Genomic DNA, 12844 nt, shown 5'->3' with positions numbered 1-12844 from the left:
ACTCCTAAGAGTAAACCCAACAGAATAAAAAACATTTACACTACTTGTAACAAATAAAAATTTTGAAATATACCAACAAATTGTGGTATATACATGCAATGGAATAAAACAGCAATGAAACTAATAAGCTGTAGCAATGTAAGTAACTCATGCCAACATAATGTTGAACAAAAAAGCTAGAGACAAAAGAAGAGATATTGAATCAGTGATATCACTTATATAAAATTCAATAAACAGGAAAGCTATAGTTCCTGAATGCTTGGTTAGGTGGTACACTAGAAAGAAAAGCAAGAAAATGATTACTAATAAAGTCAGAGGAGTGGTTAATTTGGGAGGAACACATGGAGGCAGTGATTGGGAAAGAGCACAAGAGAACTTCTGAAGTCTGACAATGTTTATTTTTTGACCTGGGAAGTAAATACATGGGTGTTTGCTTTGTAATAAATCTTTCTGCTGCTTGTTTTATGTATTTCTCTGTGTATGTCACAAATAAAATCATTTTTTTAAAAAAATGTATGATAAAATTTAAAAAAAACATGATAAAATTAAAGCAGAACTCAACAGGAAATTTATAACTTCAAATGCATTTGTAGGTATCTCTCCTTAACCTTTCACTACCCAATATTCAAACAGATATCTGCACTGGAAAAAAATGACTGACAATAAAAATTAGTCAGATAAAGAAACTAGAAAAGAAAAATATAAACCCAAAGAAAACAGGAGATAGGGAATTTTTTTAAAAGCAGAAAATAATTAAAAAGAAAAGCAAAAAAAAAAGGTATTATTTTTAAATAAAACAACAAAAAAAATGTTAACTAAAAAATTTACATATACTCCATTCAATAGAAAAGTCAAAGAGAAGACAGATACGGTTGCAGAAAATAGAAACTGACTCGAGAGAAAAACCTGAATTAGTCAAAAATCACGTGAGAAAATAAGAGGTTGACAGAAGATTTAATTGGGAAGGAGGAACGGAGGGACTGAGTACAGAAAAAACATATACGACTTTTAGGACAGCAGCTATCTCTCAGAAGGAAAAAAGGGAGAAAAGACTGGGAAGGAGAACAAAAAGTATTTCAAGAATTCTTGCAATGTTTTCAAAATTAAAAGCTTAAAATTAACGATGGAAAAATGTTAAAATTTGCTAAATGTATGTAAGACTGAAACCAAAGAACGTTTCCAGATGGCTTATTTATTAGGCAACCAAGAAAAGCCATTCACCAATGGTGAATTAATTAAGTTGTGTTTGATTGCATCAGCTGAAGAAATGCGTCTAGAGAAAATCAACGCAAGACTCTCAGTCTTTCAACGACAGCTGCTCAAAGAGTTGAGGACACTGCTGGCAATATCAGTAGTCAATTTAAAAACAAAGCAAATGATTTCGAGTGGTTTTCCTCGGCTCTTAATGAGTCAACAGATGTTACTGGTATTATGCAGTCATTACTGGTTTCTGGAGGAGTAAGTGCCAAGTTTGATGTGAGTAAAAAATAAGCCTCTATAAAACAGTCTGCACAGATGAACTACAGGCAAAAATATTTTCAAAGAAGTTGAGAAAACACTAATTCAGTACAACCTGAAGTAGAATCTGGTAAGGTGTTTTAACAAAAGATGGGGGTAAAAATACATGTGGAACAGAAGAAGGCTTCATTGGACAAATTTAAAAAGCTTGTGAAAATGTGTGATATTTAAAATCTATAGTTATTCTCTGTAATACTAATCAGTAAGTACTCAGTGGAAAATATATTTGAATCCCTTGTATAATAAATAAATGAGTAGTATTAATGGTTGTTATTTGCTCTGGTGGACTTAACCATCATCATCTGTTCTGTGAATTTTTGTCAGAAATAGATGCTGAATATCCTCACGCTACCATACAGCAGTTCAATGGCTTAGCACTGGTAAAGTTTTATTGCAATTATTTGAGCTTAGAGCTGAGACCGAAATTTGTCTGATCAAGACCACCCTCAACTACTATTATGGAACACTCAATAGCTTTCTAAATTAGCTTTAGCTGCAGACTTGATAACGTTTCTTAATTAATACAACCTAAAATGACAACGTAAAATAGCGCTTTTTAAAAAGATTTTATTTATTTATTTTTAGAGAGTGCACACAAGAGAGAGCATGCACAGGGGAAACGGGAGAGGGAGAGAGAAGCCCAAGTAGACTCCCTGCTGAGCTTGGAGCCAGAGGCGGGGCTCGATCCACCATCCTGAGATCATGACCCCAGCCAAAATCTAGAGTCAGATGCTTAACCAACTGAGCCACCAAGGTGCCCCACAGAACTTAAGCTTTTAATAACAACTAACATCAAGCTACTTTTTATGCTTCCCATGCTATTAAAATCAAAACAAGAAGTGAGATCTCCACTCCTACACAAACTGGCAATGGATGTATTTTCTGAGCTCAAATGACAGTCCCACAGTTCCAACAGCATTTTTTTGACCTGAATATAAGTACAAAGCAAATATCCATGTTTCAAAATCCATTTAAACTCTGCAACTGAGGGGCACCTGGGTGGCTCAGTCGGTTAAGTGTCTGCCTTTGGCTCAGGTCATGATCCCAGGGTCCTGGGATCGAGCCCCACATCAGGCTCCCTGCTCAGCAGAGAGCCTGCTTCTCTTCCTCCCTCTGCTGCTACCCTTGCTTGTGCTCTCTCTCTCAAATAAATAAAATCATTTAAATAAATAAACAAACTCTGCAATTGAGAAGCTTCTGCCTAACCTTCAGTTGGAAGTGACCAACCTGCAATGTAATGACTTTTCTAAAAGGTAAATATCAAGACAAGAATTTAACAGAATTCTATATATGTCTTCCAAGTGATAAATATGCTTAATCAGAATCATATGCTCAAGGTCAACATCAACAGTTATAGATAAAGTACTGGTTTATACCCTGGATACATGATGAAAATGGCATTTTCCCTCTATAGTCTTTCTCTAAAAACTCATAACCCTAGTCTAAATAATGAGAAAAACATCAGACAAATTCTAATAGAAGACTATACACATCCTAAATATAACTGACAAGTAATCCTTAAAGCTGTAAAGGTCATTAAAAACAAGAAAAAGTCTGAGAAACTGCCATAGCCAAGAAGAGCCTAAGAAGATAGGATAACTAAATGTAACTATACTATCCTGGATGGAATCCTAGACCAGAAAAAGAGCATTAGGTAAAAACCAAGAAAATCTGAATAAATTATAGACTTCAGTTAATATAATGTATCAATATTGGTTCATTCATTATAACAAATGTACCTTACTAAAGTAAGATGTTAACAGAGGAAGACTGTCCGGGGTTGGGGCTCTCTAATTATCTGCTCAATTTTTCTATAAATGTAAAACTGTTTATTTTTTCTTAAAGATTTTATTTATTTATTTGACAGAGAGAGACACAGCAAGAGAGGGAACACAAGTAGGGGGAGTGGGAGAAGCAGGCTTCCCGTGGAACAGGGAGCCTGATGTGGGGCTCAATCCCAGGACCCTGGGATCATGACCTGAGCCGAAGGCAGACACTTAACGACTGAGCCACCCAGGCACCCCAAATGTAAAACTGTTTAAAAAATAGTCTATTAATAAAAGATAAATCAGATGCCGGTGGATAATAGTATTTGGCAGTACCTAACCTATGTGAAAAGATTATTCTCTAATAAGATCAATACGTAAAAAAATCTTATTACACATTAACATTAACAGAACATCTACAATTTTGACAGGAAACACTAATTGTTAACAAAATGTTATTGCCCCAGAAAATAAGTTAATTATTCTCCTTAACAGACTTGTATTTTTAAAAATTATACTTATCACATTTTGAATTTCATCAATAAAAAATTTATAGAAATTTGTTTTCTTGCTATATAAGTTATCAACATTCTATCTCTTGGGCCAAAAAACCTAAAGTAGGTACTATCTGCCCCTTTACAAAAACGTCTGCCAATTTCTGGCGTGACTGAAATAAGACTGGCCATGGTTGGTAATTATTGAAGCTGACTGAACAGTACATGGGGATTCAATATACCTTCTTTCTACTTTGGGATGTTTAGAATTTATCATAATAAATATTCGTGGTAAAAAACTTATCATCATATATATTGAAAAATTTTTCTTGAAAGATATGCAAGTAAGTTCAATCCAGCCTCATAGAATGAATAGTTTCTATTTTATATAAACTGTACCAAAGCTCAGAAAAAAGTGGTGAGCTTCCCAACTATGTTTATTAGGGTAGTCTCACCAGAATATGAAAACCAACCAAAAAAGCCCATGTTAAAAAAAACAATTAAATCAAAGGTCAAATGTCACTTATGCAAACAGATGGACAACTACCTAAAATATGAGTAAATCAAATTCAGTACTCTATGGAGAATATAAATTTATAGCAAATAGCATTTACCTTTTATCTTATACTACCTTGAAATTTATTTTTTTTAGTGTACTATACTAACAGATTAAACAAGAAAACCATCTTAAAAGCAGCTGAAGAACACACTTCAAATACTTCAGCATTATTCCTGATTAAAAATTACTTGGTAAGCTAAACACAGATGGACAGGCCTCTCTGCCTTAATCAGAAAGCTTCAGCAAACATCAGGTTTAATCGTTAAATACTAGAGGACTACCCAATGAAGTTTAAAATAAAAAAGATAAGGATAAAAAACTTCTACTAACTCAACACTGTACTGAAAGACTGAACCAATGCTGTTTTTTTGCATCTTGTAATATCTATATATTTAAAAACTAGTTTTCTTATGCATAAATTTCTTCTGAAGATATTTGATGGGGAAAAGTAACATGGCTTTACTGAAAATCAAGTTCTATACAGAGAGATATACTATATTGTTATGGGAGGACTTAATATTTCAAAATAATCAAAACAACCCAAAAAATCTACCAATTAAAGCAATGCAAGAAAAAATTTTAACTATTTTTTAACAGAACGAAAGGCTAATTCTAACTTCACAGAAAAAAATGTTAAGAATTGCCACAAAAATATTATAAACGGAGAACAATGAGAAGACTTGCCCTACCAAATACATGAAAAACTACAGAAATTAAAACAACAGGGGTGATTTTAGTGCAGGAGAAATAACAAATCAAAGTAATAGAACAGAGTCAAAAGAAATTCATGTGTATATGGTAATTCAGTCTATGATATAAAGGACATTTCATTTACTTCATGGGAAAAAGACAGGCTTTTCTACAAACGGCACTGGGAAAAGTGGCTGCCCATTTGGGATAAACAAATCTGACGTCATATAAAAAAATAAATTCCTGATGACTCAGAAATAGACTCCTGCCCCTCCCAAAATTAAAATAAAAAAGTTAAAGTATAAGAGAATATTTTCATAGTATTGGGCTGGGGAATGTATTCCCCAGCAAGAATCACAATATAGAATACATAGATTTGACTATATCTACTTTTATTTTATTATTTTTTTAATATTTTATTTATTTATTCATGAGAGTCAGAGAGAGAGAGACACACAGAGGCAGAGGGAGAAGCAGGCTCCCCGCCTAGCAGGGAGCCCGATGCGGGACTCGATCCCAGGACCCTGGGATCATGACCTGAGCCGAAGGCAGACGCTTAACCATCTGAGCCACCCAGGTGCCCTACATCTACTTTTAAAAATTCAATAAGCAACAGACAAGTAACAGTCCAAGAGAATATATTTCCAACATACGTAACACAGAATATATTTCCAACATATATATATTAATATACAGGGTCTATCAGCATGCTAATAAATCAATTTTAAAAAAGTAAAATGACATACAGAAAAATGGGATAAGCAATAAAGGAATACAAATTACTAATAAACATATGAAATATCCTGAACCTCATAATTAACCAAGGAAATGCACCTTAGCACAATAACATCTTTTTTAATTGAGGATGCAACTAATAAAAATTTAAATAACTACAATATCCAGTATTGGCTAAAAATGTAGTAAAATAAAAATATTAAATAGAGTAATATAAACTTGTAAAAACCTTTTTTTACAAAGCAATTTGGCACTATCTATCAAAATGTCAAATGTGCACACCATACGACCTAGCAAACCCAATGCTAGGAATCTATTCTAAGGAAATATTCACATGTGTACAAAAGATGGACCTATAAGCACAGTTAATTCTATGTCAAGGACAGAAAATGTACAAGATTGGTCTGGAACATCCCATTATATCAGATAGCAAGCTATCAAAGACTGCTACAGCTATGTCCAAAAGACTCAGGAATCAACCTGAACAGGATGTCACTTGCCAAAGGTGTCACAATTTGAGCATCAATAAAATACTCAAAGGACTAAAACACATCAAATAGGTTTTAAGTCCATGAGTTCAAACTGGTAACTCCCCCAAAATTGTTCACCTTTAGAGATAAAAGGAAACTAATCCCTTACTTTGAAAACTGGTAAATATAAGGAAAGAATAAAGTATTTATCCTGGCCTTCCTCTGTGAATTATACTACTGGGTAACCAAATAGTAAATGGGGGAATATTTTCTTTATAGAACTATTCCAGTCACTATAATAAAAAAAGGAATGAATGGGGAGTGGGTGGGGGGAGGAATTACTGAATTGGAATATCACCATTTTGAAATCCTTAATAAATTAATAGACCTAGGCATTAAGCACAAATAGCTGGTAAAACAACAGAGAAATAACCAGACATTAGCCTCCTAACAGAACAAAACACTACCCTTGAAGTTGTTCTGCCACTCTCCCAAAAAACACACCTGACTCTGATCTACTATATCCAATTAGCAACTCAAAAAATACAAACGAGAGAGGAACATGTTAAACTACACAAGGATGAAATCAACAAAAGCCCCATTTCTTCAACAAATAAACTGATGAGACAAAAGAAAAAGAGGAATGAAAATAGATTGAGAGACTTAAAAGGGATACCTAAACTTAAATTTTAAAAAAAGCCAAAAGTAAACTGAAGTATTAAAGGGTGTACACGTACTTGGGTGTATGAAACTATACAGAAAAGTAAGGAAGTGTTCACCATAAAAGTATGGACATTAGAAAAACAGGCAAAGAACACAGCAATAGATGTGGCTTATAATAGATGGCTTTTTAAAAAAAAGTCTCCTCTATCAGCAAAGGAATAAGTTCTTAAATGTGCCAATATTCATCTATCGAATTCAAATCACACTAAGGATATTATCTCTATGAAATACGGAGAGGTCACAGATTTATGTTGTATCAGAATTTATATAAGAAAAATAAAAAGAGCCATCTCCAGCAAGAGTACAGTAACAAAGTATGGGGGCCTTCATACAATTAAATATTCAACAATCGTGAAAAAAATAAGCACTGAGATTTGGCAAACTGTTAGAAATAATCTATTGAAATTGATTACAGGCATTACCTTATGACCCATTAATTTCACTCCAAGGTAGAGGTAGATCCCTAACAGAAACGTGTAAATGTATGTACCAAAATCCATATGAAAGAAGTCACAGCAGCATCATTCACATTAGCCAAAAGACAGAAACAACCTATGTGTCCATTAATTAATGAACAAAGAAAATGTGGGATATCCATACAACAGACGATTATTCAGCCATAAAAAGAAATGAAGGGCTGATACATGCTATACCACGAATGAACAGTGAAAACATTATGCTAAATGAAAGAAGATATCACAAAAGACCATATATTTTACAATCCCATTTACATGAAATATCCAGAATAGGCAAATCCACAGACAAAGAAAGCAGACCAGTGGTTGCCAGGAGTTGGAGTCAGGGAGGATTGGAGAATAACTGCCAATTGGTTCAGGGTTTCTTTTTTGAGGCACAAAAATGTTCTATAAATATACTGAAACTCTATAAATATACTAATATGTAGTGAAACTCTATAAATATATTGAAAATCAATGAATTAAATCAATAAATAGAATTAAGTCAGGTATTTTGACAGGTTTCCCCACAAAGTTATACATTTCAAACATATAAATATAATGGTACATGGAATGTCCTTGCATAAGATAAACAAACGAAAGCCAGAATTATAATGTTACTTTTTCAGTTTACAATGTTTCACTGTTGACTGGTTTCCACAGATCCATTAACTCTTTATCTCAATGAACACTTTAAAAAGGTCCATTAAGCAGAATTAAAGATCAAAGACACCAGTGTATGAACTGATAAACTAGAAATGGCAATGATTCTGTTGCTATGAAAGCAATTTAAAGCCAGAAGTGGAATAATTTATTACCATCATTCCTTAATTATCATAATATATAATTTGCTACAAAAATTTTAGTTTTAGCTACACATATCAGAATTTCTATTCAGTAGCTACAATAAAAAATTAAGTAGAGAGAAAGAGCATTGGGGCTCAACATCATTAACAAAGCAATAATAATGAGCTTTTAAATTACATAGTCATCCATGTGGCAATTTTTTACCTGCAAATTGCCTTCCACAAGCAAGGTATCAAACACCCAAATAATTTAAGTAAGCATTCTGAACATGCATTGGTACATACCTAATCTTACTCATGATACTTGTTCAAAAATGTTTGCAGAATTAGATATTAGCATAAAAACATCTTTAGAGAAACAAAGTTAATGAGGGATATAATTGAAAAGGAGGCAAAATACAACCATAAATTCCTTACTTTACACTCAAGTAAGAGGCTCAATTAGGAGGCACAATACTGTCTTATATTATAGGTAATATATAAAGGACTACAGGAGAATTTTCAAAATTTTTATTGTAGGAAGTTTTGGGTTTTTTTGAGACAGGCTGATTATTGTTCCTACTATGTAAATCACGAGAGTGTAGGCAGGGAATAATGGCATTCTGGTAACCAATCTAATTGTTCATAAAGGAATTTTTTAAAAGTTGCAAATAATACTTGCTTTCATACACCAATTCAAGTATTACATGTCATGTCTATATGACATACTATTTAGGAACATTAAACAAGCATATTGAATCCAACCTTATTAAAAATGACTGCACTGTTACTATGTGAGTGAGATATAGGATTTTTAGCATATAAAATCATATCTTATGAATAATAAGCACTTACAAAAAAGGGAAATAAACTTATAAAAGTCTGTATGCTTACCTGAACCACCCAGGGACTGTTGGCAAAGGCCATAATATCTCTCTCTTCCCAGAAAAAAGCAGAATCAGATCTTTTTATCATTTCAAACTTACTAAGAAGCTTCATAGCATAAACCTTCTGTGATGCCTTATGACGAACCTGTAGATTTATTAAAACACAAAAATAATTTTGTGAGAGAAAGGTGAACAACATATCATACTATAATTCTATTATTAAAGACTTCAGTTATAAAACAAAATGACCTTTAGCTAACTAATAAAAAGTAAAAGCATAACATCTTTAATGGAAAAAAAGAAGAGAAAATTCCCAACAGCCTAAATATTTCATGAAATACACAATACCTTTAAATGCTAGGTTCCATAAATTCATAAAGCTTCATTCCTCCATGTTAATTAAGCTAACCAATTTTAAGAACAAGGTATTGTTAAATGAGAAATTTTCAAGGTATGTACATGTATCGCTATCTGAACAGAACCTAATAAATTTAGATATCAAGGGATATTTGTGATTTTAAGTCATCTTTCTTTCAAAGCATCCTACTTAAAAGGTTTTTTTATGTTAAGAAAAAAAACTACCACCAACATGATTATTTGAGCAATTCCTTTTTTTTTTTTTTTTAAAGATTTTATTTATTTGTCAGAGAGAGACAGAGCGCCCGTACATGCAGTAGGAGTGGCAGGCTGAGGGAGAAGCAGGCTCCCCGCTGAGCAAGGAGCCCAACGCAGGACTCAATCCCAGGACCCTAGGATCATGACCTCAGCCAAAGGCAGATGCTTAACCAACTGAGCCACCCAAGCATCCCTACTTGATCAATTCTTATCTTCCTTATTAGATTATAACTTCCACAAGGGCAAAAACAGTATCTTTTTTTGACCATCATTTTAATCCTAAATATACCACAGCAAACTCTACCACAGAGCCAATAAATACCTAACGATTATAAGTGTTAACATTTACTGAATAATTAATAATAAATACTGACTGCTAGCATTTATACTTGGGTATCTAACAGGATGTCCAAAACTGAACTCCAAATCATCACCCCTGAATTTATTCCTCCTACAGTCTTCCCCATTTTAGTAAATGGCATCTTCATCCTTCCAGTTAGTTGCTCTGGCTAAAAATCTTTGGCTTCTCTTCTTCTCTCACACAGCTCATCAAACTCACCAGCAAATCATGTCATTCCTACCTTCAAATAGTTTCAGAATCCAGTCATCTCTAACTACCTCCACTGATAACAACACTCTGATCTAAATCTTTTATGTCCATTACCTACAATAACCTAAACTGGTTTCCCTGCTGTCACTCCCACCCACCCACAGTCTGGTGATCCTTCAAAAACATAAACCATCTCCTGTCACTCCTGTTTTAAAACCCCAATAGTTTCTCATTTCATCTCCGCATGTGTTATTCTCTCTGCCTGGAATCAGCCCTTAAAGCAGGACCCAATCCCTCACTTCCTTCAGATCCCTGCTCAGATGTTACCTTCTAAGTGAGGCCTACTCTGATCAAGCTACTTCAATTTTTCAATTTACAGCCACCCTCAGCTACCCACACATTCCCTATTCCATTCCTTCTTCCTTACTTTTGCTCCATTGCACTTATTACCATCTTATACCTTATTTTTTACTTTTATTTTATTATGTCTTGCACTAGTAATTAAGCCCAATGAAGCCAAGGATTTTTGTGTTTTGTTCACTGCTTAATACACGGTGCCTAGTAAAATGCCTGGCACATAATAACCTCTGAATAAATATTTGCTAAAAGAATGAATTTACTGAGTAGGTGCTTACTACAAAGCAGGCACAGTGTGTTTCCATAAATGTATTACTTAATCTTTGTAACAACCCTAATGAGGTTATTACTTCCCCATGTTACAAATGAGAAATTTGAGGCACAGAGAAATTAACTTGCTGAGGGTTATACAATGAGTAGAAATCAAGATTAAAAGATACAGTAGTCTGGGGCACCTGGGTGGCCAGCTGGTTGTGTCAGACTCTTGGTTTCAGCTCAGGTCATGACTTCTGGGTCGTGAGATAGAGCCCTGTGTCAAGCTCTGTGCTCAGCATAGAGTCTGCTTGAGATTCTCTCTCCTTCTCCCTCCCCCACCCCGTCCCTTCCTGTGCACTTGCTCGCTCTCTCTGATAAATAAAACCATTTTTAAAAAAATTAAAAATGAAGGTACAGTAGGCTGCATCCAGAATCCATGCTAGTAACCACTTATCTATGCCATTTCTACATATGTACAGCCACTATTAGGATGATTTCCCCAGAACAGGGCCAGATTACATTGGTCAGCACAGTCTTCCATTCAGTTACTGCTCTTTTTCACTCAGAAGTATGCCATTATTTGTACAACAAATTATATGGTCATCCTACTGAGGGTTGGATGAAAGAAGAAGCAACTGAGTTCCTGACAAAAATCTACAGAGATCTAAATGATCTAGCCTATAACCACCTTCCCAATTTAAATCTCGTCATTTTCTTTCCCTTGTTCATATTTCAATCATATTTACCACCTTCTTTCAGTTCCTCTAATATACCTTTCCTCAAGATCGTTACAGGTACTGGGAAGGTAACAGAAAATCCATCACAGTCCCTGACTTCACCTCTTCCCCAGAGACTAGCTCCTTCATTCAGCTGAAATATAAACTTCTCAAAGGAGTGATCACTCTATCCAAAGTAGGAACTCATTGTTCTCTACCTCAGAACTCCATTTGTTTTCCTAGCAGATACCATAACTTGTGATTTTTTTTATGTTGTTTCCTTGTATTTGTCTATCTCCCACATTAGAATATAAGTTCAACAAAGTTAGGGGTTACCCATGCCCATTTTATTCTCTATTATATCCTCAGTGTCAAATACAATGCCAGCACTGGCAATTAAAACAGATACTAAATATTTGATGAATGAATTAATGTCTGTGAAAAAAAAATTTTTTCTATTAATTTGCTATTAATTTGCAGTTTTATGAAAAACCCAACAGGTAATATTTCTAGTTATCTCTCATCAAGTACTGTGCACGTTTAGAATCAGTACTTATATTGATGAAAATAAGGTAAACCAAAGGAATGCCCATGTCCTCCCCAGAGAAGATATGTAAGAACCATCATACTTTACAGATCAGATACTGTATAAAATGAAACAAAATTTTAGAAAAATCATACAATGCTGTACCTTTTTAATAGAGAGATTTTTCCTCCTAACAAACCCCAGTAAGAATATTATTTGTTGTATGGACTTGAGCAAATCACTCACAGAAAAGACAGAAAAAGGTCTTAGCTTTAAACAATAAAGATATATACTCCAAATCATGCATCTTTGGCTATGATACAGAAACTGATACGAACTAGCCCTCACACTGTAAACAACAATCAAAATGGCAAAATATATGAAGCAACAGTTTTCAGGCCCGGTAAATTAGGCAGCACAAGACTATAATCCCTGAGAGGAGAAAAACTCACCAAGTCAACCCCAATAACTGCCCAGACACTCTGCTTGAAGGCAATATCCCAACAAGCATACAAGTGATCATCTAAGCTAAGTACAGTGGTCCTGCTGAATTGAGAAGGCAGAGATCAGAGTTCAAGAAAAATGAGGTAGCTGGATTATGCTGGGCAAGAAACAGGACCTTAAAGAGCTATGCAAAAGGTCTCTAGAAGTACCATATGAGTCCTTTGCCAAGGGCTGGAGTATCCAAAGAGAAAGTACCCAGTTTACCAGGGATCAACTGCTCTGGGCTTGATAACAAAACA

At 34.3% G+C, this 12844-nt stretch overlaps 1 protein-coding gene across 1 annotated transcript in view; it reads right to left on the bottom strand.

Annotated features, from left to right (window-relative positions):
• The window catches only part of ROCK2 (Rho associated coiled-coil containing protein kinase 2), a 64741-nt gene extending 55445 nt beyond the window's left edge, over positions 1 to 9296 (bottom strand). Inside the window, exon 1 of the mRNA XM_081797196.1 lies at positions 9090 to 9296. Within this exon, the coding sequence (XP_081653322.1) occupies positions 9090 to 9281 (192 nt within the window). The 5' untranslated portion in view covers positions 9282 to 9296. The remainder of the gene's footprint in view (positions 1 to 9089) is intronic.
• Between the last annotated feature and the right edge of the window lie 3548 nt (positions 9297 to 12844).

Source organism: Leptonychotes weddellii, chromosome 10 (assembly GCF_054177405.1).
Source record: "Leptonychotes weddellii isolate Sample4059 chromosome 10, ASM5417740v2, whole genome shotgun sequence".
In the NCBI taxonomy this organism is placed as follows: domain Eukaryota; kingdom Metazoa; phylum Chordata; class Mammalia; order Carnivora; family Phocidae; genus Leptonychotes; species Leptonychotes weddellii.
The sequence above is the reverse complement of the archived record's forward strand: the minus strand, read 5'-3'. Positions and strand labels throughout refer to the sequence as shown.